Source organism: Aquarana catesbeiana, linkage group LG10 (assembly GCF_042186555.1).
Source record: "Aquarana catesbeiana isolate 2022-GZ linkage group LG10, ASM4218655v1, whole genome shotgun sequence".
NCBI classification, from domain to species: Eukaryota; Metazoa; Chordata; class Amphibia; order Anura; family Ranidae; genus Aquarana; species Aquarana catesbeiana.
In genome coordinates, this window is record NC_133333.1 from 79,034,574 (window position 1) to 79,062,342 (window position 27,769).

The 27,769-nt window shown below is 42.9% G+C and overlaps 1 protein-coding gene across 5 annotated transcripts in view; it reads right to left on the reverse strand.

The window, feature by feature from the left end:
* PRPF31 (pre-mRNA processing factor 31) overlaps positions 1–27,769 on the reverse strand; it is a 190,007-nt gene that overhangs the window by 115,022 nt on the left and 47,216 nt on the right. For 3 of the 5 annotated variants that reach the window (XM_073602307.1, XM_073602309.1, XM_073602306.1), the window contains exons 4-6: positions 21,518–21,589; positions 19,840–19,923; positions 1,114–1,211 (exon numbers count right to left, since the gene is read on the reverse strand). In XM_073602307.1, coding sequence (XP_073458408.1) covers positions 1,114–1,211; positions 19,840–19,923; positions 21,518–21,589 — 254 coding nt within the window. The remainder of the gene's footprint in view (positions 1–1,113; positions 1,212–19,839; positions 19,924–21,517; positions 21,590–27,769) is intronic. The other 2 variants (XM_073602308.1, XM_073602310.1) reach the window with 2 other exon arrangements.

The window sequence follows — 27,769 nt, forward strand, 5'->3', positions numbered from 1 at the left end:
AGCAAAACAGCTGCCATTAGGAAGTGGGAAAAAGAGCTGGGCACTACATTCCCTGATGAATGGATACATGCTTTCAAGGCAATACAAAATAATTCACACTGTGTGAATCACTGGGAAATGACGCTTAAAATCACCAATAGATGGCATTATATGCCATATAGACTTGCCACCTTTTTCCCCCAGACACATCTCCCATGTGCTGGAGAAATTGTGGACAAATAGGTAATCTATTACACACATTATGGGAATGCCCGAGCATAACCAGCCTATAGAACTTTTAAACTACCGTAATTTCGTCAACTACAGGAATTTTAGTATCACCAAATCCTGCATTAGCAATCCTTAATGTTGGGATAGAGAATTTCCCACCAGAATGTAGAGCGGTCACCACACACATATTGTTAGCAACCCGTAACCTTATCCTACGTAATTGGAAAAAACCTTAGCCATCAACATCTGAGGTGGTTACATTAGTCAACAGAAATCATACGTTCGAACGCCTACTGGCTATAAACTCTTTGACATGTAAAACATTTGACAGCCATTGGAAAGCATGGACTGAGAAGCATAAAGTCAATTAATACTATAATCCATTTTGAATGAATTGTCTAAACAGCATTCTACTTTGCATATATTGAAGTTCAATATGTAACCAACTATGAAATATGGTAACGCAACGGAACTAAAACCCAGGTACTGTGTGTAACTAATGTATTGATATAATGTATTAAAAAAAAAAAAAAAAAAAAAAAAAAAAAAAAAACTTTAAAACTATTGTTAAAACTTTGAAAAATGCATGGGATAACAATTATAGAAGACAGTATGAAATATCACTACAATCCACTTTTTAATCTTTTCTAGGGGTAATAATAAATCAACTTACGACATTTTTAGAATATCTTTGTAGAAAAAAAAAATGTGTCTCGTCACACCTTCTTTGCTTTACTCTGTCATACCAAAGGCATGCAAGTATACATGGAGACACATGCTTTTAATTTTTAACACTTTTCAGGAGGAATGAAGCATTGACTCAAACTATAGGGTACAAACACATTTGTCCATGGCTGTATATATCGTCTTATGCTGTGCATACACCACACAACACACACCTACCTTCACTGTTCTGATATAGTCCAAAGCATTGGGAACCAAGGATTCTAATTCTGGAAACCTTTTAGAGTATTTGTCTCTGATAAACTTGTGAATGATATCTGTAGAAATATAAAGTATTAATTATGATAGAAGGAGAATGAATGATAGTTTACACAATTTAAATTCAGATTACCCGATAAAATATCTTATTGAAATTCCAAACTGTTACACAATATATGTGCAAAATCTATACTCAAACTTAACCTGCAATGGATTTTCAATGTCAGTGTGCTGCAAACCACTGTTTTCCTATATTTGGAAATGCAAAGCCTGAGCATTGCAATGGTCACAAAGCAAAGCTTGTGTCTATAACTGTAGCTGGCAATATCATCCAGTTCTTGTACTGGATAGTCTACAATGAAAGCAAAATGTACACTTTTAAAAAACAGCTCCTGAAATGTATTATGTATCTGCTGCATATCCCCCTCAGTGCAATTCCCTACCACACTCCTAAAGACACACATAAACACACTCCAAAGCCAACAGTGAATGAAAACCAATTACATTCCAGTCATTTTTTTTGTCAGTTAAGTTTTTATTAAATGATTTTTTTTCTTTAGTACAAATAAACCCAAAACAAAAAGGGTGAAAAAAAAAAAAAATGCAAGTTGCAGATCAAACTAACATCAAATGCTCAGCTTATGCCACTACGCCCTTAGTATATTACTCCGACAATGTATCCATGAATAAAAATCCCGCAAGTTTTTGTATGGAAGGAGGAAAACGAGTGTTATTACCTGTTCACTAATTTTCCAGGACAGCTTACAGAGAGACAAAGACAGGCTCATCCCACCTAGCACAGGAAACACATGATCCACATTATAAATGAATAATAAAAAAAAAAAAAGCCCACAGGCAGTTGCCCCTCAGTATTAATAAATAGAAGGCACAGATAAAACAATAAAAAAAACTCCCATTAATGCAACCAGCTTAGGATTACATCATTAGACAAGGGAGGGAACTGACGCCATCCTGGAAAACGAGTCAACAGGTAACTTGTTTTCCCCAAGTCATCTTCCAGGACGGCTTACAGAGAGGACAAAATAGAACTACAGCTTTAAGCACCTTCCTACAGACAGCCTGTTTCTGGTTAGAGAACAGGCCCGGTCAGTATAGTTTATGAAGGTTTGGAAGCTGGACCCAGATGCAGTTTTACAAATCTGGGGAGGAGAAGCACTGACCTTTCCAGCCCAAGAAATGGCCCCTGCGCTGTCTGAATGAATAATATATATATATATATATATATATATATATATATATATATATATATATATATATATATATATATATATATATATATATATATATATATATATAATTATTATTATTATACAGGATTTATATAGCGCCGACAGTTTACGCAGCGCTTTACAACAACATTAGGGCAGACAGTACAAGTACAATACAATTCAATACAGGAGGAATCAGAGGGCCCTGCTCGTTAGAGCTTACAATCTAGGAGGGAGGGTCAAGTTATACAAAAGGGTAATAGCTGTGGGGGATGAGCTAATGGAGAAAATAATGCAGTTGTTAGATGGAGGCAGGATAGGCTTCTCTGAAGAGGAAAGTCTTCAGGGATCGCCTAAAAGTGGATAAATTTGGAGACAGTCTGACAGATTGGGGTAGGGAATTCCAGAGGATGGGTGAGGCTCGGGAGAAGTCCTGGAGGCGGATATGGGAGGAGGTGATGAGGGAGCTAGAGAGCAGGAGATCTTGGGAGGAACGGAGATGGCGATTAGGTTGGTATTTTGAGACTAGGTTAGTGATGTAGCTGGGGGCAGAGTTGTGGATGGCTTTGTAACTTATTGTTAGTATTTTGAATTTAATTCGTTGGGCGAGTGGTAGCCAATGGAGGGATTGGCAGAGAGGGGTAGCAGACACTGATCGGTTTGTAAGGTGGATGAGTCTGGCAGCAGCATTCATGATGGACTGAAGGGGGGATAGTCTATTTAAAGGTAAGCCAATGAGGAGTGAGTTGCAGTAGTCAAGGCGAGAGATAACCAGGGAGTGAATCAGGAGCTTTGTAGTTTCACTGGTTAGAAAGGGACGTAGTTTAGAGATGTTGCGGAGGTTGAGGCGGCAAGCTTTGGAAAGTGATTGGATGTGGGGCTGAAAGGAGAGTTCAGAATCTAGGATAACACCTAGCACCCTGACATGTGGGGACGGGTGGATGGTTTTGCCATTGCTCTTCACAGAGAAGTCAGGGGAAGAGGCACGTATATATATTTACACAATAGAGGTGTGTATATATATATATATATATATATATATATATATATATATATATATATATATATATATATATATATATATATATATATATATATATATATATATATATATATATATATATATATATATATATATATATATACACACACACACACACAGCTAAGGCAGCTATGAGTGTCTGGAAAGGAGCTGGGTAAAAATGACCCCGACAACTTTATGAATGACAGGAGCTCTGCCCAAAGTTGGAAGTTTGAGTTCATACGGCACATTGTGATGCTGGTGGCAAGTTATGCAGATCACTACTCAAGAAGATTGAGCCTGTAGTAATAACAGAACATTTACCTTGACTTGCTACAGCTGTTCTGTTAGGAAGGCCATGTAAAATGATGCGCTGATGTTTTTAACATATACAGGAGTACTGGACCTAAAACATACCTAGTCAGGTGTAGGGGTCAGAGACATAGCGAGATGTGAACCCAGATCTACAGGCCATATTCCTGCCCATTAGTGCTGCAAGGAACACATCACAAAAAGGAGCTGTCTGCATTTGCTGCAAAATGGCCATTACACCACCAGCCATACAAGTTTATACTGCTGTATAAATCCCAAACCCTAGGAAAGATTATAGTGACCACACAACCCCAATTAAAGGGCTCAGTGATGTAATCGATAGAACTTTATGTTAGAGAAATCATACTTTAAATGTCAGTTATGAAAGACGCCATTTTGATTATCATGGCCTAGAAATAAGTTATAGTGATAATATGGAGTCAGCAATATATATATATATATATATATATATATACGCTTAGATGTGCAGTTTTGAATTTTTGTGTTGACTTGGGGAGTTTTCAAGTCAGTATCCTGTAAGCATTGTTATATGCAGATAACAGTCTGTAACAGACACTTCCACCTTTCCTGTTGTGTCCAGAATAAAGTTAAAAATACATGAGACTGGGCATTTTAAGACAGGAAAGGGGGGTGTCCAGGGCTTATAAAAAACATGTACCATAGTATTCTATTCAGAAATGATGAAGGCTGCATGAACGTGTAATTCATTTCTCTTGCATATGCAATAAATATTACCTTGATGCCCGAGGACGGTCTGAGATGGTGAAATTATTTCCCTAACAATTTGGTCTTTCGAGCCGGGAGTCCAATTCCCCGAGACGCACTGGCCAACAGTGACCGATGACCGTACGGCAAAACTGTAAGTCCTCCATCTCAAATTAGATGTTAAAAAGAGGCCGGTCTGCTGAACTAGTGCCTCCCGGGCAGCGACTTACCGGATCAGCACAAGAGACCGCTCTCGGGACAAGGTAAGATTTTTATTTTTATTTTATTATCAACCTTTTGTGTTAGACTTGATTAGGAATTTGATGAATAAGGGATTTGAATATATATACATACAATATAGAGATTGATTGAATGTTTATCTGTTTCTGTCCTATCTGCTTTACTCTTGTTAAGGGGAAATAAGTGGTCACGTATTCCCCGTATAGATCCGTCTGTGGCCATCCTGGATGGGCAGACCTAGTGACTAGCCCGCGTTTTGGGAAGACGCGCTCAGGGCGACCTGGCGGCAGTCGAGCATTGCGGGTGTTCTCTCTTGTGTGTTCTTGTTTGATTCTTCTGGTTAATTGTCATTTGATATAGGGGTATGGTCCCATACTAATATCCGGGTGCAGATAAAGGAAATTTGTCGATTGGATCTTAGATCCAGACAGCCTTGTAAACTGCAGAAAATCCCTTGGGGACACATAAATACTCCTAGATCAAAACCTAAAGAACCCCCTGTTGATACAAGGGTGTGGCCTGATAGATTTCTAGGCATATAAATACCCTTGGATCAAAAATACTTCCAGATAAAGAACCCCCCCTCCGTTGACACAAGGGTGTGGCCTGATAGATTTCCAGGTAACAGAGGACATTTGGCGGACCGCAGTGTTCATGCCAGCCTCATATGTTGTATTAATCCTGAGCAGGCACATAAATACCCTTGGATCAATGACTGAAATATTAAATGTTTTGATAGGATGAAAGAACAGTCGGGAGAATTCAGTTTCCTCGTAATTCTGTAAATGCTCTCTACAAGTTAGTGAAGTATCAAGTAATGATAAAAGAACAGTCGGGAGAATACAGTCTCCCCGTAATTCTGTAATTCTCTAAGACACCAGTGTTTTAGCAATACACAAGATCAGTAATCTAGAAGTGATATATCATGACTAGAAAGTCTGTGAGTGATTGCAAGTGATAAGATACTGTGTGCGTGTGTTGTGTCATTGTGAGAAGACATTAACAAAAAAAGAGCTCCGTGTGCACGATAAACAAAGTAGGTATGATCCATGGAAAATCTGTTGGTGTGAATGAAGATGTTAAGTATATGTGTAGTCTAGACAAAGAGAATGTGACATTTCTTTAAATGTGGAAAACAAAGTATGATTTTGATGCGTTTTTAAATAAGGATTATTGTGTAATACTGTGTAGAAAGCTTAAAAATGATGCCGGCATGAAAATAAGAAAACAGAAGAAATTAGGCCTTCCCCAGGCAAAGAAATGGCTTGAGGAGGCTAACCATAGGTTAAATTCAGAAAACCATAAAAAGACTATGTTCTTGAACAAAGAGGAGGACAATAATATGACCGTCCTCTGAAGTTTAGTTCAGCAAGTATTGACTGAACAAAACGTAACAAACCAAATGCAACCTGACTCTCCACTGTTTGTTGTTCCCCCGTGGTCACCTGGGTCACCCGCAGATGCAACCGATTCTCCTATGGCTGCAGCTAAAACCCCTCTCAAAATGACTCTTGCTGTCCAGAGGAGTCCACAAGGGACCCCCTTTACAGCAACTGTTACAAAATTTTTCGGGGACCTGGTGAACCAATTGATATCCCCCTCAGCTGGGGAACAAACAGAATGTGGAGAGGAAAAATTTCCACTAATTGAAGTTCCCAAACCCAGGGCAGGACAAAATGTAGGAGGTATAGTAGTCCCCAACACTATGATGGTCTATCGCCCCTGGACCCCTGAGGATGTTAAAAAACTACTGAAGGGGTACCACATCCCAAGGTTAACATAGCTTAAATCAGGGATGGTATCATGGGAATGATTGCTAACTATCATCTTATTGGGAGGGAAATAGAGCAGGTCACCAGACAGATCCTGGGTCCCGACTGGCATCATGTAGTGGGAGATTGGAGTGGATTAAACAATCAGGGAGTTGTGTTGCCTCATGATGATGCAGCACTAGAAAACAGGAGGAATGCTCTTATAGCAAGGATAGAGAATAGATGGATACATCGAGCCGACTGGTCCATTATAAATCAGTGTGTGCAGGGAGAAGAGGAAACAGTGGACAATTTCATTGTTAGGATGAGGGAGATTTTCAATAATCACTCAGGAATAGAAGTCCCAGTAAATCAAGTAAACGATAGCCCATATGAGCAACAGCTAAAGGATGCAATCTTGAAGGGGCTGTTTGCCCCTATATCAAGTTTGTTATCAAACACATGATCAACCATAGGATCTGCAGACTACAGGGGCTGATAGAGTATGCAAGGCATGCTAAGCGGCACTTCCAATCAAAAAAGAGAGTAAAGAAAGGGAAAGTGTTTATGAAGATGAAGGTAATGATGTGTATGTCATTGAGAAGGAGAACAGAAGGATAGGAAACACCTGAACAAGGCCCCGCATTTAGGACTATGAAAAAAAAAAAAAGAGAGAGAGGGGAGTGTTTCCTGTGAGGTAAAAGAGGTCACTTGGCAAAAGAATGTAGGTCAAGCAGAGAGGAAGATGCATGAAGATGTTGGTATGTCTGCAGAGAGAGAGATACAGAAGAAAATGATGAGAAAGAATCTGAAATTTTGGATGTGTGCACTGTTGAAACTTGTTTGCATGCTAAAGTCAAGTCAGAAATAATCTTGGTTGTGAAGGGTAGATGGCTAACATTTCTCTGTGATACTGGGGCTTGTAGGACCCTAATACACCCGCTGGATATGAAAAGAAAAAGGTGTAGTATATGTAAAATCTGCAAAATGGGTTGATGCACCAGGAGGTCATGTCTGAAGGCCTTACTGTGGAAGATCCACAGACAGGTAAATAGGCTCAGTGTAAAATTGTCATTATGACTAAATGTCCTGTTAATTTGTTGTGTAGAGACATGTTGCACGCTCTTGATATTTCTGTCATACCAGTGGAGGGAGGTCTCAGAGCCCATCGGCTGTGTGAAAAACAAATCACAGCCGTGGATAATGAGCCCTGATACTGGTATAGCCTGGAATTTGCAAACTGAGGGATTAAATATACCCAAAACCCTGGCAGAAATAATTGACAAAGAGTCTGTGAGGAAAAGGTATAAGGTCCAGACAAACCTCTATTGCACCATGTACTACAGAAAGACTTCTGGGCCTGATAAGTCCTATGAGAAACAGTTAATGAGTCTCACTAACACTGAAGTTCTATTAAAATGTCTGTACTGTGATAAGGAAGGAAATAGCGTGGCTACTTGTCTTCTACCATAGCCTATTCTGCAAATATACAGGCAGGATACTGTACCTCATGTTTCGGTTACCCAGAACCCCAAGGTATCATGGCATGAGCTAGGAGAATTTATCACGAACTGGGTCCAACTGGCAGATGAGAAACTAAAATCCAGAGGGATTCAGAGGTATAGGAGGCATAAGGGAGAGAAAGATGGGTGGAGACTCGTGCAGGATTTACAGGCAGTCAATGGGGCCGTATTACCGAGGGCCCCGGTGGTCCCAGACATGCATGTCCTCCTGAACGAGCTCTACCCAGAGAACGAGGTATTTTCTGTTATTGATAACAGTAATCCTTCTTTTCCATTCCCTTACACAAAGACAGTCAGTTCTGGGTTGCATTTATGTACACGAAAAAAAAAAAAAGAGGTACACATACACTAGGTTATCCCAGGGATATTGTGAAAGTCCAACTATATTCTCACAAAGAATGTCCAATAATTTGTCTCGGTTTGTACCTCCCAGTGTGAGTTAAATTCTCTTGTATGTGGATGACATTCTGGTAGTAATGTATGTAAAATTACCATGGTTCTGATGCATTTCCTCGCAGACCAAGGTTAAAAGGTCAGCAAAGACTAATTACAACTGTGGAAAGAAAAGGTGAAATGCCTGGGTTACATTTTATCTCAAGAAGGTAGACTTTTGCATGAGATCCGAAAAGAGGCCATCCTTCAAGTCCCCAAATCACATACCAAAAAAATAAATGATGTCATTTCTTGGCATGGCAAATGTCTGTAGAGCATGGATAGCAAATTATGCTATGGAGGTGGAGCCTCTTTCTGATCTCATCTATGGTTCACTAATGGCTGCAAAAGATTCCATTCAGTGGAATGTGCAAGCAGAGGATGCATTTACGAAGGTAAAGCACCTCATTGTGGGTTATGCTTAGCCTTCCTAATTAAAGTAAAACCTTTTATCAAACTGTAGATTGTAAGGAAGGATCTCACGGATGTTCTCTTTCTAGATGCTGACATTTCCTTTTGTGTTGATGGGTCTTGTAAAAAGGACGATAAAGGGGTACATCAAACGGCATACGCTATAGTAATACATGACCAGGTCATTGAAGCCAGACCCCTTCCCAGTTCCTACTCTACACAACAAGCTGAAATTATTGCCCTATCTAGGGCCTGTAGTCTAGGGGAAGGGAAGAAAATAAATATTTATGCAGACAGCCAATACGCTTTTTCTACTATACACATATTTGCCCAGCAATGGAAAAATAGGGGTATGATTACGTCCACAGGTAAACTAATCTCACATAGAGATCTTATTCTGGCCCTTCTAGAAAATGTACAGAAACCAACATAAGTGGCTATTTGTAAATGTACAGCACACAGAAAGGGAACAGATCCAATTGCTCTAGGGAATGCACTAACAGACAAGACCGCAATGGAAGCTACTACAGGACCGCAAAAAACACACATATACTATACAGGTCCCCAAGAGAATGGTGAGGTACGGAAAGCTATTGATAAAACATGGTTATCAGAAATGCAGAAAACATCACCGGCAGGTGAAAAACAAAAGTGGTTATCTAAAGGGGCAACGCTGGTCAATGGTATATACACAAGTACAGAAGGTAAACCCATCTTACCTACATCACTATTTAGATATGCTGCGTTATTGAGCCATGGGCAAGCCCATATCTCAAAATGAGGGATGGTGCAGGTGATCAATAAGGTGTTCACAACATATGGGTTTACGAATGACTCTAGAGATTTATGCCTCACATGTCCGCTTTGTAACAGATACCATGCTCAAGGTGCCCTAAGACCCTTAAGAGGTCATTTCCCACAACCCTCTTATCCCTTTCACACGATATGCATGGATTTTATGATTATTGTTGTTTATAAAGTGGGCGGAAGCTTTTCCTATGGCACACCCAAATGGGCAGTCAGTAGCCAAAGTACTTATTAAAGAGGTGATTCCACTTCATGGGATTCCCTCTGTGATTTACAGTGACAATGGCTCCCATTTTGTAAACCGAACAATACAACAAATTGGTAAATGGTACAATATTGACCTAAAAAAACCACTGTGTCTACCACCCACAATCTGTGGGCACAGTGGAGAGACACAATGGTACCTTAAAGAGTAAACCAAGAAAATTGTTGAAGGAAACAGGGAAAAATAAATGGGTTTAGTGTTTGCCAATGGCATTGTTGAGTATAAGAATTACCCCTACTGCTAAAGGACTAACACCGTATGAAATGTTGTATGGTAAACCTTATTATATTCAATAACTAGCCACCGTTCCTCTCCCTGAAGAGGAAATAGACTTGACTTGTATAATAAGAATGTTTTCATAAAATATAACTGGGTCAGAATGTGTAGATGAGAAAAGAGCTATCCTAAGACTATGATGCAAAGTATACCCCCATCAGTACAAGCATTACCAGGAAATTTTACTTGTTTTTCTAAAAATGACAGTAATGGTACAAATGTTGGCACCCTGTCCCCTGAATACTGTGCAATTACAACCCTTACTACAGACATTAAGTATGAACTAAAATGGTTTCAGGAACAGAAACAGCAATTGGCTGATGTTTGGTGTTTGTGTGGAGATAAGAGACTAAGGCCCAGACTGCCACCTAGATGGGAGGGTAGTTGTGCCCTTACCCGATTACTGCTTCCCTTTTATATAGTTCCTATGAGTGATGAATCAATGAAACTACCAGGTAAATACTTTTTTTTTTAAAAACGTATTAAGCGAGAAACACCACAAGGATCATTTGACAATCGAGTGTATATAGGTGTTCCACAAGGAGTTCCAGATGAAATTAAAGCGCAGAATCAAATAACAGCTGGACTCACCTCACTCTTCATATGGGTCCAGTCCAACAAGAACGTCGACTGGATAAACTACATCTACTACAACCAGCAGAGGTTTGTGAATTACACCAGAGATGCTAGCAAAGGTATAGCAGCACAATTGGACGCCACCTCTTTGACAGCGTGGCAGAACCGCATAGCGTTGGATATGTTGCTGGCAGAAAGGGGCGGGGTATGCAAAATGTTCGGCACCTTCTGCTGCACTTTTATTCCAAACAATACGGCACCTGATGGAAGTATCACCAAAGCCTTACAAGGCCTACAAATGCTATCCGAAGAATTAGCTGAGAACTCTGGTGTAGAGAACCCCCTGACAGGACTTTTCGGAAAATGGTTTGGTAAATGGGGTGATCTTGCAAAAAGTTTGCTTATCTCTATTGTCATGGCAGCCGCAGTTCTTACATCGTGTGGATGTTGCTGCATTCCCTGTATTAGGGGAATTCTTCAAAGACTGATTGACACATCTTTAACAAAAACTATGCTCCTCCAGAGCGACACGGAACTATACTCGGAACTTGATGATGAATTTACAACTCTCGCTAAGGACTTATCTGTCTAAATGATAATACCTGGTAAAATGAAAAACCTGGAAATTTGAATTATTGACATTATTAGTATAAAAGGGGGGAGATGTTAGAGAAATTATACTTTAAATGTCAGTTATGAAAGACGCCATTTTGATTATCATGGCCTAGAAATAAGTTATAGTGATAATATGGAGTCAGCAATATATATATATATATATATATATATACTCAGCAATATAATATGCTTAGATGTGCAGTTTTGAATTTTTGTGTTGACTTGGGGAGTTTTCAAGTCAGTATCCTGTAAGCATTGTTATATGCAGATAACAGTCTGTAACAGACACTTCCACCTTTCCTGTTGTGTCCAGAATAAAGTTAAAAATACATGAGACTGGGCATTTTAAGACAGGAAAGGGGGGTGTCCAGGGCTTATAAAAAACATGTACCATAGTATTCTCTTCAGAAATGATGAAGGCTGCATGAACGTGTAATTCATTTCTCTTGCATATGCAATAAATATTACCTTGATGCCCGAGGACGGTCTGAGATGGTGAAATTATTTCCCTAACACTTTACAAATTCAACTACGATGTCAAAGTGAATGTAAACCTGATTCATGAAATTTGAGCTGGGCACACATATATCTGCAGTGTCCCGTAGCAGTTCTTCTGTTATCATCCCGATAACTTCTGACAAGTTCTTTGTCAAGCAAGAGAAAAGCAGCCGGAGTATTGTGTTGGGGAGGATGCTATAAGTAGATTAGCAGAGTGCTGAACTATTCAAGGAACAGCTTTGAAAGTCTTTATCCATGGAGGAGAGGGGGTGTGTGCGCCTTTCCTCCAATCAGCTGTCTTGGCTGTATGCCCAGACTACACTTCCAGTGCTGAACAGGAAGAGAAAATCTAACACGATCTGAACTTTCTAAAAAAAATATATAAAGCTGAAGACAGCAGATATGCAAGTAAAGCCCATGCAGGGAGACCTACCCCATCCCCGTGCACTATCCGAGGCTGTTCACCCCACTGGGCACATGTGAGGGTCCACATCCACTCCAAATCCTTCCTGGAGGAAGAACACCAAAAATACAAGACTATAAGATGAGGGAACCTCCCAAGTTACTTTTGAAAATTATTGACTTGCACTCTTACTTAATTCTACTCTCTCCTTCTACTGGTAGATGGCTAGAACCAGGGTCTCTAAATGTTACCAGATCCAGGTATGGAGAGAGCATATGGTACTGCATGCTGAACGAAAGGGATTTGATCCTCTGCTGAATGAAGGCTCAGCAGTAAAAAAACCATGAGCCTTCCCTGTACATATGCAAAAGACAAAATACCTTGGTAAGGTCTCAGTGACCAGAGATTTTCTCTCTAAACCATTTACACACCTGTAGGACTGCAACTAATGATTATTTTCACAATCGATTAGTTGCCCGATTATTGTTTCGATTAATAACCTTAAAAAAAAGATCTCTATGCAGTGGTAAATATAAATGACCAACTATATGGTTAGGGAGCAAAATATCTAATCCACTCTGAGAATAACAGAAAGAAGAGATATACTGTATATACTATTAAAGGGTGAATCTGGTAAATATCAGTCTCCGATCAATTTTTTTTTATTTAAAAAACAAAATGTCTTCCTTCAAAAAAAAAAAAAATTAAAATTTTAAGAACGTTCGTTCGATTTTCTTATCGTTAGTGAGGTCAAATCGACGTTCATTTTCAACCACAGTGACGGAAAATTTTGGAAATAATAGAGAACTTCTTGGTCAAAGAAAATTTCAAACAACATTCTTTCATTCAGCGAATGTGCAAAGATTTTTCATCAGAAAAATCATCCGTGTGGCCAGCATAAGGCTCGGTACACACCCGTGCAGTTGGCTTTTGATGTGTTTCTGTAGTGCGTTTTGATTTTTGCGCACATGATTTTGTTGCGATTTGCATTTTTTTTGGCCAATTTGTTGTTGGGCAAATTAAAAAACACAAATTGCTGCAAAAATACATTACATGCTTTTCTGCAGCTTCTCCATTGAAGTAAAACCATTGACCCCCCCCCCCCCCCCCCAAAAAAAAGCACCCTTTTGCGTTAAAAAAAATCCCTGACCCTTCCCAAATACGCAGTGGCTGAAAAAAGCATAGATGTGAAAAACACATACACGTGAGCCAGGTCTAAGACGTTTAGTAACATAATGGGGTTAAAAAAAAAAAAAAAAAAAAAAAAAAAAAAAAAAAAAAAAAGCAGATAATCACTACTGTAAGGAGTTCATTTATTTACTGTAGAACTGTGAAAGTAATATTTACAGTAGCGATTATTTGCTCGTTTTGTACTATAAAGGGCTCATTTTAGGTTTTTTTAACCCCATTAGGTTACTGGCCGATCGATTATGAAAATAGTAATCAATTAATTTCATAATCGATTAGTTGTTTCAGCCCTACACGTCTGCTGTCTATGAACATTAATGCATTAAGACAACCTATTGGAGATTATACGATACAATGTAAAGGTCAGGTAAAAGCCTCCCAATTCATACAGCTACATATACAAATGAGGGCTAAACTTCAAGTAGGTCATTAGAACTAAGGTTCAGTTTCCACTAGTGCGACACGCCATGCGACCCTGGACACAATGTCACATGACAACTCACAGCCCATTGATTTCAATGGCACCCATTCCAATCTATGCGACTTAAAGTTGCATCGACCTAGAAAAAGTCCCAGCACTAGCCAAATACGACCTCTGATGCAACCCCGATCCAGAGGCTGTAAAGTTGGATCAAAGCTGCACTCCAAAGTTGCAACAGTGGAAACGTAGCCTCATACATTAGATCACATATGAGGCATGAACCACAAATGGTACCAAAAGAATATAACCCAAATGACAAAAACAAACTCCAATGTTGTGTATTTAGAGTGACTGTAAAGGATTTTTTATTTTTTTTTTAAAATAACCCATCATACTAGCCTCCACTGTGCAGCTTGTTTTGCATAGAGTGGCCCCGACCATCCTCTTCTGGGGTCCCCCAGCCGGGTCTTCCCCGCATCAGATAACCCCTTAGGAGAAGCGCTCTCCCGAGGGTGTTACCTTGCGGGCGCGCGCCCGAGACCAGCATTTGCGTCCACAGACAAGAAAGCCGGACTCGGCCCCGCTCCCCCGCATCATTGGATTTGATTGACAGCAGCAGGAGCCAATGGCTGCGCTGCAATAAATCTAACCAATCAAGAGCCGGGACCCCGTGAAGAGAGGGCCAGTGCATTCCGTCGAGGAGATGAAGGGGCTCAGGTAAGTAAAACGGGGGGCTGGTCACTGCCAGGTGTTTTTTCACCTTAATGCATAGAATGCATTAAGGTGAAGAACACACGAGGGTTTATAACTATGTATTTAAAGGGGTTGTAACATACTTGGAGAAGTGTGAGGTTAGAGACAGTTTATTCGTCTAATACCCCACATACAGCAATTCATACGCAATTAATGGCAACCATTCGTATAAACACATGTCATACAGTAGATATAGCCTAATCTCTGGCTACCAATCTATTATACATCTATTCAGTGGAGGAACCAAGGAAACTCCAGGTTATAGAAGTCTAGGCACACAAACTGGAGTGCATAGCAGATACAGTTACCCCATAAAAAGGTATCAGCATCAGCTCCTAGACATAACCAAATATTTTATTTGGAACAGAAGTAAAAGTCTCTTTAAAGTGGATGTAAACCCAATGTCATCCTTTCTAAACTACTGCCATAGGGGTTATCTATAAGGATATACATGCCTCCTGCATGTATCTTTACCTGTCTAATGTCTCCCCTCTGTCTGTTATTAGACCAGAAAAACTGCATATTCTGTGGGTGGGTCTGTTGTCTGGAGCTCGGTGGGTGGAGTCGTGATGCCAGTAGACTCCCCGCCCACCTCTACACTCCCCTTGTCAATATGCATGTTCTTCTGTGTATTTCTAACACTGAACTTCTGCTGAACTTCTGCTATGATCTCTAACATCCAGTGAAAAGACAGGAAAGTAACCACATGACTTCAGCATGCCAAATCATGCTGAGGTGTGGAGCAGCCAATCCTTGCAGAGCTGCTGAAGAAAGGAGTGGGGGGGATATAGATATAAGATATATATATTCATAGTTGCCAACAGTCCCGATTTTCCCGGGACAATCCCGATTTTGGGACCCTCGTCCCGATTGGAGAGTGTCCCGAATCGGGATTTTCCATAAGGAAAATCGGGAATGTTGTTTTTTTTTTTTTGGAGCAGCGGGCTCCAGCAAAATGGCGGCCGGCGCCGCCGCTCTATCTGCCTCTAGTGTTGAGTGGAGAGGGGAAGGGGGCTCGATCCGTGCAGCCAATGAAACGGCTTCTTTGGCTGCACGGCCCCTCCCTTCTCCACTGAAGCGAGCAGAAGACACGGCGCCGGCGCCGTGTCTTCCTGAAAGTTCCCCAGCCCCGTACTGCGCAAGCGCTGCGCCTGCGCAGTACAGGGGGTCCGCCATTGCCGAGGGGAACTTTCTCGGCAGAACACCGGCCGCTCCTCCACTGAGCGGGGGCCGGGCTGCATTGAGGGGGGGAGGCTGCACTAACTGAGGGGGGGCTGCACTGAGGGGGGGCTGCAATAACTGAGGGGGGCTGCACTAACTGGGGGGCTGCACTAACTGAGGGGGGGCTGCACTAACTGAGGGGGGGAGGCTGCACTAACTGAGGGGGGCTGCACTAACTGAGGGGGGGCTGCACTGAGGGGGGGCTGCACTAACTGAGGGGGGGGTTGCACTGAGGGGGGGGCTGCACTAACTGAGGGCTGCACTAACTGAGGGGGGGCTGCACTGAGGGGGGCACCTGATGCAAGGACAGACTCTGGCGGGGGCACCTGATGCAAGGACAGACTCTGGCGGGGGCACCTGATGCAAGGACAGACTCTGGCGGGGGCACCTGATGCAAGGACAGACTCTGGCGGGGGCACCTGATGCAAGGACAGACTCTGCTGGTGGCAGGCGACGTGGCTAGTGACACGCTCAGGGATCCCACTGATTCGGCATTATGGTGAGTTGAATGATTTAATTTTATATTACAATGTAATAATAGAAATAATGCGCTTCAATCATCCTGACACCATAACAACCATGGTGCCAGGATGATTGAAGCGTTAACACCAGGTGTTTGGAGTATCTTTATCTGCTGATTGTTAAACTTTCTAGAATACACATATTTCTATTGTTGTGTAGGACCTGGGGCTGCTGTCCCGTCATTCCTCTCTCCCCCTTTCCCTCTCCCTCTCCATCCCTCATTCATCTCAGACTCTAACCACACCCTCTTGAGCCACGCCAATTTAAGCCACGTCCACTTTCATGCAAGCCACACCCACTTTTCATGCAAGCCACGGCCACTTTCAGCGTAAGCCACGCCCACTTTCTGCGTAAGCCATGCCCATTTTCCCGCCGCGGCGCGCCACAACTATTATTTTTTACTAGACCACACCTACAAACGAATGCCCCGCCTCCTAATTATTGATCGGCTCCGCCTACAGCCAAAAAAGTGTCCCACATATTTTTTTTTTCAATGTTGGCAACTATGTATATATAAAAAAAATAAATAAATAAAATTCGGGTTTACATCCACTTTAAGCTACATATGTAAACAATGTACTGTATGTTAACAGAAATTGCTGTACATGTAATTTGCTTTATGTAGCCCACACTAAGGTAGGAGACAGACGTGTCCAAATCTAGTGATGAATGAAAGCCTCTGACACCTTTGGATAAGCCCTGAAGCGTGCAACAGGAGCAATCATAAGGCCAACACCTGCAGGTATTACCGAGCAATCATTAAACACGGGTTTGTCAATGCAATCCTTGCATGGAGGTTACGCCCAGGGGACTGTCAATTGACTGTTGCAGGATCCATAATTTGTTTCTAGTTCTGCCTAGAGATGGGTTATTGCCCAAATTCCAGTACAAAAAAAGTCCTGATTTAACTACAGCAGACCCCACTAGCTGTGGTTTAATTGCTAAAAACAAAAAGAATGTAATTGATGGTAAACAAAGTAAGCAGACCCCAGGAGCCCTGCAAATGCACAAACGTGACTTAAGTGTATTATTATACAGGATTTATATAGCGCCAACAGTTTGCGCAGTGCTTTACAACATCGGGGAAGAGGGATCAGAGGGCCCTGCTTGTTAGAGCTTACAATCTAGAAAAAAAAAAAAAGTGTAGGAAGGAGTTAATGGGTTGCAGCTTCTGCTGATTTCAGAGTGCCAGCCCCAGCTCTGCAGATTGTAGGTGTTAGGGTCTCTGCTTCCAAATGACCACACTAATGGTGGACAGGAACACTAAGCATATTCACCCTGTGTTTGTAGGAGGTATGCAAACACCCACAGCAACCAGTACCCAAAGAGGACATCCTGCTAAGGGTAACCACCTTGTGGCCATCTACCAAAATGAATCATGTCATGGTGGAATCAGAGTACATGGTGTAGCTTTGCAAATCAGATGTAGTCTGCTGTAATACTCCTGGGAAGTTTGAGGTCCGCCTACTACTTCCCTGATCACGCTCCCTCCCTGGTGTCTATTGATGATGGCACCAGGGAATACTCACAAAACCACCCTAGAGCTGTCCATTCAGGGGGACACGCAGCATAGCAGGCTGCATACTGTCCTGGCTTAGCAACATAGTCTACCTGCCTCTGCAGACGTGTGCCCCTCCCCCCATCTGGAGGTAGTCAGGGACTCTGGATGCCTCTGCTCCACCCATGCAGTACTCCCTTCAAAACATTTGTGGAAGCCATCGTCCATGATCCATCCATATTAATCAGCAGCAAACATCAGGATTTCAGCCAACAGAGGATATGGTATTTGACCAAATGTAAGGGAGGGCTCCCCTTGAGCCTTAACCCCCCACGAGGATAGCTGCTTCTACTCGCTTCTACTCGGGCAGAGAAGTAAAAAATAAAAGTTTGTCATTTTTTTCCAATGCGCTTTAGGAATCCCTTAATCTAGACTCCATTTCAAAGCCCTGGAGCTGGTATCCAGGCAGTAGATAACCTGTAACTGCAGGCTGTGCATCTGTCCCTTAGGTGGTTCCCCTTTTGCTCCCATCCTCTGTCCTAGAGGGAGAGGACACAAGGCGGAATGAGCCTTTTACAAAAGAGACAAGGTGTAGACGATCACCCTACGTTCAGCACCCATCCACCTAGGGAGACCCAAATGAAGCCCCACCACTACCCTGTTTCCCCGAAAATAAGACCTTGCGTGATTGTCGGTGATGGCCGCAATATAAGCCCTACCCCTCAAATATGCCCTAGTTAAAATCCTTGTAGGTCTTATTTTCAGGGCAGGGCTTATTTTCGAGGAAACAGGGTAGGGCTTATTTGGGGGGTAGGGCTTATATTGCAGCCATCACCGACAATCACGCTAGGTCTTATTTTTGGGGAAACAGGGTAGTAGGGAAAAAAGGGGATACACACACACACACACACACACACACACACACACACACACACACACACACACACACACACACACAGCAAGACTCCCCAGACCAGCCCTGCCAGTCTGTGAATAGTACAGAGAATCATCTCAAAACCCCTGGCACCCCCTTCACCAGGGAGCAAGAAAAGAGGAAACCCCATTTGCCTCTCTTACCTTAGGACCAGAGTCTGCAGGTGTCACAGACCTGCTTCTCTGCTTACAGTCTCCTCCCTGGTGACTTACAAACGCAGGACAAAATAGTTTCCACCATCTTCTCTGTAGCCCTGAAAGGTCCAGCAGTGAGGATCCTGGTCTGGCGCTGTGGACCGGGCGCCTCCCCTGGAACAGTGCATGGAGCTTGTAGCCCCGACCACCAGGTCAGTGTTTGCTACCAAAAATATGGCTAAGCCACTTCCTCCACTCTGCTTTCAACGTAATAGCGTAGTGGCCTGCGCTCCTGAGCTGAGCACCAAACGTCAGGACACCATAAGTCCGCAATGTCCCCCGGAAGACTCACCCGAGTCAAAATCCCACACTGACAGTGTACCTGAATCTACAGGCATGTTGCCGAACAGACTCCTGTGGAGAGAGGGGATCCCCTGCAGTAAAAATGCAAGACCCCCTTTCCTGGGCAGCCCAGGAAAGCCCAAGCTGCCTGCCTCCCCAGGGTCACTGCCCCTGTTCTGGGATGCTGTAGCCGGGAGGCCCCTGCCACCTAGCAGGAAGGCCAGAGAAAATAAAATTTCTTCAGAGTTCCTGTCTGGCCGGAGGAAACAAATACTGAGGGGCTACTGCCTGTGGGCTGTCTTTTATAATGTGGATCATGTGTTTCCTGTGCTAGGTGGGAGGAGCCTCTCTCTCTATGTAAGCCGTCCTGGTCTATGCTAGATTCGTAACATATGGAAACACCCTAGTGTGGCTACCCCAATTAAGTCATCAACCACCCTTTGGGTCAAAATACACACTTTCAGGCTGAAAATATCTGGCAAAGCGAAAAATCATTGGACATACTGTATATTGCATGACTATGAACTAGAATTTGTGCAATGCAGTAAAACGTCATTTTAGTGCAAAGTTAAAAACAGACGAAACTTACTCAACTCATTCTCAATTTCCACAGTCAAATTATTTGCATCCACAATCACTTTATATTCAGGAGCAGCTTCCACAGGACCCATGACTGGTGAGAAAATAAATACAGTTTAGCAATATACCAAAAATTACATAGTTAGTCAGGTTGAAAAAAGACACAAGTCCATCTAATTCAACCATTAAAAAAAAAAAAAAATAAATAATTGTACAATCCAATATACCCAATACTATACCCACAGTTGATCCAGAGGAAGGCAAAAAACCCCAGCAGAGCATGCTCCAATTTGCTACAGCAGGGGAAAAAATTCCTTCCTGATCCCCCAAGAGGCAATCGGATTTTCCCTGGATCAACTTTACCTATAAATGTCAGTACCCAGTTATATTATGTACATTTAGGAAAGTATCCAGGCCTTTCTTAAAGCAATCTACTGAGCTGGCCAGAACCACCTCTGGAGGGAGTCTATTCCACATTTTCACAGCTCTTACTGTGAAGAAACCTTTCCGTATTTGGAGATGAAATCTCTTTTCCTCCAGTCGTAAAGAGTGCCCCCTTGTCCTCTGTGTTGACCGTAAAGTGAATAACTCAACACCAAGTTCACTATATGGACCCCTTATATATTTGAACATGTTGATCATATCCCCCCTTATTCTCCTCTTAAGAGTGAACAAATTCAGTTCCTCTAAATCTTTCCTCATAGCTGAGCTCCCCCATGCCTCTTATCAGTTTGGTTGCCCTTCTCTGCACCTTCTCCAGTTTCCCGATATCCTTTTTGAGAACTGGTGCCCAAAACTGAACTGCATATTCCAGATGAGGTCTTACTAATGATTTGAACAGGGGCAAAATGATATCTCTCTCTCTCTCTCTCTCTAGAGTCCATACCTCTCTTAATACAAGAAAGGACTTTGCTCGCTTTGGAAACCGCAGCTTGGCATTGCATGCTATTATTGAGCTTATGATCTACCAAAACCCCCAGATCCTTCTCCACTACGGATTCCCCCAGTTGTACTCCCCCTAGCATGTATGATGCATGCATATTCTTAGCCCCCAAGTGCATAACTTTACATTTCTCAACATTAAACCTCAACCTCAAAATAGCAAGGGCAATTATTATTTAAATTTATTTCCAGCCCTTAACAATTGATTTCTCCTGTGGCAGTCATCTACAAAACAGTTATTTTTTTCACGCAAATTATCTACAATTTTTCTTTATTTTTTCTGAAATCCAATTCTTCTTAGGCCCCTTTCACACACACGTGGACTGTTCAGGTCCACCTGTCAGTTTTTTAGGCGTACCTGAATGGACACTCCATACAGTTCTATGGAGCGACGGATGTCAGCGGTGACATGTCCGCTGACATTTGATCTGTTCCGATCTGGCGGATCGGATGAAAACGGACAGGCCGATCCGTTTTCACCCAATCTTCCATAGCGGAGAGTGGAGATCTGACAGGTCCATCTCTCCACAGTGAGCAGAGATGGACCTGTCATCCCCCGGCTCAGCGGGGATCAACGGAGCGATCCCAGCTGAGCAAACATAGTCCATCAAAAACAGACATTATGTGTGAAAGAGCCCTTAGACTGCCACCTTAAAAGCGGAGTTCAAGGCTCCTTCAGAAAAGAATAAAAAAAAGTCAGCAGCTACAAAATACTGTAGCTGCTGACTTGATATTAGGACACATACCTGTCCACAAACCCAGCAATGTCTTCACCAGTGCGGATTTTTCAATCGGCTCTCGGGTGCTTCCACTGCCATCTCGAGTAAGGGAAACCGGCAGTAAAAAAAAAAAAGTAAGAAAAAAGGGGGGGTTGGGACTAGAACAGTCCCAGGACTGCAATCAATGGGAGAATCACAACGGTACTGATCAATGAAAAATACAACTTTATTGATTATTGCACAGTACTATAAAAATATATAAATCTCACTGATGTGGCACCAAGGCCGTATGAGTGAGATGGGTTCCCTCACAAAAAACACCAACACTAACATGTATAGCACACTGTAGAAAAAAAAAAAAAGGGGTTAGAATAACCACCATGTTACATTAAAAACAAGCAAGCATACTGGCACACCCTCCCCCATATATGCAGATGGGCTCTGAGCTGTGGTCTCCCTGAAATTATAGGATAAAGACCCCGAGCGTATGAGGATAAGAGTCCCTTGTTTGGCAAAGTGGTATCAGCAGGCCCCCCCAAAAACTAACTTCATGTAACCTTGTACACTAATGCCCTGGCATGGGCTTGATGAATGAAAGGTAAAGGAGTCAGTAGGCGTGCACAATAGGCATTGGAACCGTGGATTGTATGTGATAATAACAAGCATGTGGCCAACACTGAAAGCCAGGCCAGTGCGGGATATGGTCCAATAACAATGTATCCATGTATAAAATCGATCAGCAAGTCTCCAGATTTCCAAAGAAAGATAGAGGCACACTTGAATATACACAGTTCATTCAGCAAATGCAACAGACTGTAAACACATGCCAGGGTGATTCAAAACACAGTGCTGCTGCAGCCTAGCCTGATAGCAGCAAGCTGTGACCACAGGTTTAAGTGTGTGTAAAGACACGAATAGCGGGGAGGTAACTGTCCCTGTGGGGTTCTTACCCTTCCATTGTCTGAAGTCACCGAGTCCTTACTGGGGGTGTCTCACACGCTGTGGTTCCGGCTGGTCAGGCAAAGAAAAGCTGCCGACATGCAGACTTGGAGATTTCCATGTGTCCAACGGAGTAGCCACTCATTTGAATGGAAAGCAATGGATCAGTTTGTGTTCGGTTCAAAGCACAGATGGTGTTGCTGTGTTTGGCCACTGGAGGGAGCTCTTAGGTAATTCCATGATAACGCTTGTTTCTTCAGTATATAAATAGCAGGGAATGTCCCGCTGCCGTCGGGGGGGCTGCCAGCGTCTATAGCATCGCTACGTCGACGCGTTTCGTGCTTTGAACAAGCACTTCATCTGGACGTTTGTGCTTATGAAATGATCATTCTTATATAGGGCATACCTGCCAATCAAAAAATCACTCACACCTTGGATTGCATAGCGCCATCATGTGGTAACAACTTAATACTACAGCTATCTTAAACATATAAGGAAAACAGGCAAAAAAGGTTAAGAATCATGCAGGGCTGTGACGACAAATAGATCAAGAAAAACCAGAGACTGACAAATTAAGCCAAATTTTGCTAACTCAAAAGAGTTTTTCCAAACACTGAATCACAGCAGTGTATTGGAATGTGACAGACAGTTTAAACAGGGTTGTTTATATGCAGAGGGATGTGATTCGCAACATGTTGAAAGCAGGAAGCAAAACGAAACGAAACGAATGGAGCTGTAAAAGAGCTCAAAGTTCAAAAATGTTAAAGGCAGTATCCTATAGTGTAGGAGACATATACCCATCATACAATGAAAGTGGAGAAAGGGGAGAGTCTGCAGGGTATGAACCAATAGTAGATACACGGCTACATTAAAGAGGGTCATTGTACATTCACTTAATGAAAGACACGCCCCAGATGTAAGGCTCCAGGAATACCTTCATACTCAGTTCAACATTGAGTCCCCTTGGCTGGAGGGTCTGGAGCCTAAAAATCCATAATTTTTCTGTTCTCAGAAGTACAGTGTCAAAGTCACCCCTTCGGTCGGATAAATTGAGGGCAAAGAAACCTTTGACAGTGAGGCCTGAGGGACACCCTTTGTGAAATTCTAGGAAGGGTTGTGCTATTGGGGTCTCTTCCTTGAGTCTGATACTATTTAGGTGCTCAGCGAATCTAATTCGCAACTGGCGTTTTGTTTTGACATACAACCTGTGACATGGGCATTCCAGGATGTAGAAGACCCTGCATGTCCCACAGTTGATGAATGATTTAATTGCGTATTCACTGGTTGAGTCCGAGTTACGGAATGTTCTAGAGCGTCAACTAATTTGCATGTTGCACAGTGACCACATGGGAACATGCCTTGCAACCTCAGCATGTCGGTGAGCCAGTTCCTATTGATTGGTCGTCTAAATTCTGATGATTCGACCAAATCATCCTTCAGGTTACGGACTCTTTTGGCCACCATGTGTGGCCTATCACCAACTATTGCTTTCAGAGTGTCTGATCTAGTGAGGATATGCCAATGATCAGAGAGGATGGACCCCACCTGTTGCCACTGTATCCCGTACGGGGTGATGAACCTTACTGGGTCACTCAATGTATCTATTCCTCCCGTCCGGGGTGCAAGCAGGTCGGCCCTTGTTCTCTGACCCACAATCCTCTTGGCCCTTTTGAGTATGCGATGTGAGTATCCCCGTTCACGGAATCGCTGATATAAGGATTTAGATTTGCGGCGATAATCATCATTAGTGGAGCAGTTCCTCCGAATGTGGAGGAACTGTCCCACCGGGGTGCCTCTTATCAGGGACCGTGGGTGATGGCTATCAGCATGCAGCATAGGATTAGCGGCAGTTTCTTTACGAAACGTTTTGGTGATCAACTTATTGTCCTCAATCCTAATTGACAGGTCAGGAAAAGAGATTTAACAGGGGTCAGCTACATACGTCAAACATATGTTGCGTGTGATGTGGCCCAATATGTCCATAAAGTCTACAAGTTCCTGACGGGTGCCAGTCCAAACCATCAGCACGTCATCAATGTACCGTAGCCATAGATGGGCATGGCTCTGGTACATCGACAAGGTGTACACAGTATCCTCCTCCCACCATCCAAGATGAAGGCAACCATACGCTGGAGCCCCCATAGAGGTGCTGCGCAGCTGTCGATAGTAGTGGCTCGCAAATTGGAAGTAATTATTCTTTAGAGCCATTTCGAGTAGTTCCAAAATAAACTCATTCTGTGCGCCCATATGGGGGAATTTCTGATCAAGGAAATAGTGGACTGCCAAAATGCCCCATTCGTGTGGGATCGATGTATACAAAGATTCAATGTCTATCCCTACAAAGGAGGGCTCCAGAGGGGACTGTTAAATTGATGATTTTATTCAACACGTCCCCGGTGTCCTGAACGTATGAGGGTAGTAGTTCCACCAGATCCTTGATCAGACAGTCAATGTATTTGCCCACCCTCTCCAAAGGGCCTCTGATGGCCGATACAATCGGTCTTCCGGGGGGCCCTCTCCACATGTTTATGGATTTTCGGTATTATATAGAACACTGGCACATTAAAGTCAGTGACCTTCAAATAGTCATGTTCTTTTTTTAGTTATAAGGCTGACTTCCAGGGCCCGGAGCAAACTGTCATTGATGAGCGCCACAAGGGGGTTGAACTGCAGTTTTTGATATGTAGATTGATCTCAGCCGGTCCCCTACTGTGCATGCGAGAAGCGTGCTGCACTTTGTGAATGGCCCGACAGCAGGGGGAAGGGGGAGGTTTGCCAAACCCCTGGATGAGTTCACCGTGGCAAAGTCAGCCGGGAGCACGTACCTGGCAAAACGGGAGGAGGCAGCAAACAAGCGGAGCTTCCCCTTTTGGGTGGAGCTCCACTTAAAGTGACCCTATCGCCAATACATTCATTTCAACTAAAAATATTCTCATAGGATTCCATGTGCACTTAATGTTTTTTTTGCAGGTTATTTACCTGTAAAATCACTCCTTGTGTAGACATCCAAAAAAGATCTGAGATTTTCAGTTGGGCACAACCATCTTGGATGTGAAAATGTAGTCCAGTTATCCCAGATAGTGCTGGTGTTATTTTCAGGGGAGCCCGTTCCATTCAGGGACAGATCACACCCAATGTGATCGATTCCCCCAAACATACCCCCATTTTTTAACAATGTAAGGGGTACTACCCATGTCGTAAATGCAACGTCTGCCTGCATAACTTGCAAGAGTGACACCTTTCAATCCACGGTCACTCAATGCATTTACTAAATGAAATACTTTACAACTTGTGCCACCAAATTTGTAGTCTATTTACAGACTTGTCCTTGCAACAATAAGTATATAGGATGCACTAACCGAACATTTTCCATTCGGGTTAATGAACACTTGACTAATATCAGGAAAGGCAAGATCAATCATAATGTTTCTCACCATTATCTTGAACATCATGATCGTGATCCTATGGGGGACGAAGTTTGTCGTGATTGACAAGTTTATTCCTCACTGCAGAGGAAAGTCTCGTATCCGTGGAGTATCTCTCCTTGAAACTTGCTGGATTTTCCAGCTTAAGACTTACTCAACGTTCGGCCTGAACGTTGAGTGGGATATTAATTTGTTTATTAATAAGGCTTAATTTGTCTTTTTCATGACCTTTCTCACTTATTTATTTTAGGTTTATTTTTCTTGCTGGGTAATATATTTTGAATATAGGCATTACTCTCATACCATTCAGGCTAGCTTATTATTGGGGAAGGTTTACTACTTCCCCTTCTGTTTTATGCAATTAGAATCTTCCATTTTGAGTTTTATGCCCATCAGTTTTCTCACACCTTCGGGATGGCATTTGTGCAGTGTGTTGTCACTCTGCACCTTGTGACCCAGTTTGTTAGAGGATTTCTGTAATTATTATTAGTGCTGATGTATTATATTCACCACCACTAGGTGTCATGACCACTCCACACTGCTCACGTTCCAGTGTTGATACACGTTATTTCAGGCCTGATCACTTGACGTTCTACATCATGATGGAGGCGTGACCAACAATTGACGTGGATACGCGACCTGCGTTCCTAGCCTTGCTGAGAGGCGAGCGCTGGCCAATTCCGTATGCAAAGTCATTTCAGGTCATGGATCGCGGCTCCAAGCCTCGTTTTGAGGCAGAAGCTGACCCGTGCCTGATGTTTTGCCATTTCTGGTTTTAGGGCGGTTACACAAAGCCTAGATGTACGGCTGGTGTTGACCTACCTCCGGACACTAGGGGACACCTGGCTCATTACAAGGGTCAAATTAGGAATTGGATGTAATAAAGTCTTTCGATCTCAGCAAACCACGATCAATCAGGCAGAGTGGGATGGATACAGGCTCCCTGGTTTCCACACTCCAATCCCAGTAATCACACCGTTTGATCCTCACAAGTGTTATTCCCATAAAACACAAAGGAACAAACTTAATGGTGCACAGTAATCCGGTTTTATTAAATAAATGAATGGTAATACACTCACACGATCCAAGAAAAAAAAAAAAAAAAAACACGCTTGTTACTAGATAAAAAACTTCCAGCGTTCATCACCACCAAGATGGCCGCCGCGTCCCAGCATACACTTGTGTCACGTCAGAAGCTCCTACCAACGCATTTTGTTATAGGATGACGTCAGGGGCGTGATTAGATGGACATACAAGAGGTATATGTGCTGGTTCACCAGTGTAACTTGTTCCACTACTTGACAGTTCAAAGTTGCATGACAAGTCGTACCCCATTTGCAATAATTTAACAGCTCAAATTTCTGCGACTCAAGTTGCAGCGACTTTGAAAAAGGTTCCTACACTATTTCTATGCGACTTGCATTGACATCTATTAAATTAAGTCACATGGGGCGTGGCCAGGCTGTTCATCTGAGCAGACATGCTCCACAGTAGCTCTGCAATCCTCCTGAAATTCCCTCCTGCTGAGACTTAAACGCCGGTACAAGTGATCGGAACCTTCGCTCCCGATGCAGAGTCACTCCTGCAGCCGCTGACAGCCGTCCAGTGAAACCTGCCAAGATGACCAGACAGCAGGAAGACAGACAATTTGCCTGCCGCATGGCCGACTCAACATAGTGGATCCCCATTACCACAGAGTGCTGGGAAGGACTGCCATTGCTGCAAAGCTTGAGAAGCTTGCCCACGATCCAAGCAAACACACTGCACAAATCCTTGATTGCTCCTCCAGCGCCAGGTGGGCAGAAATACTCATCCCTGCCTCCTACTGTCCTGACTTTACCTGCAACATGCTGACTGACTTCCCAGGACCCGCAGTGAGTACAACTCCACCACCATTACACGGGGCAGCAGGCTC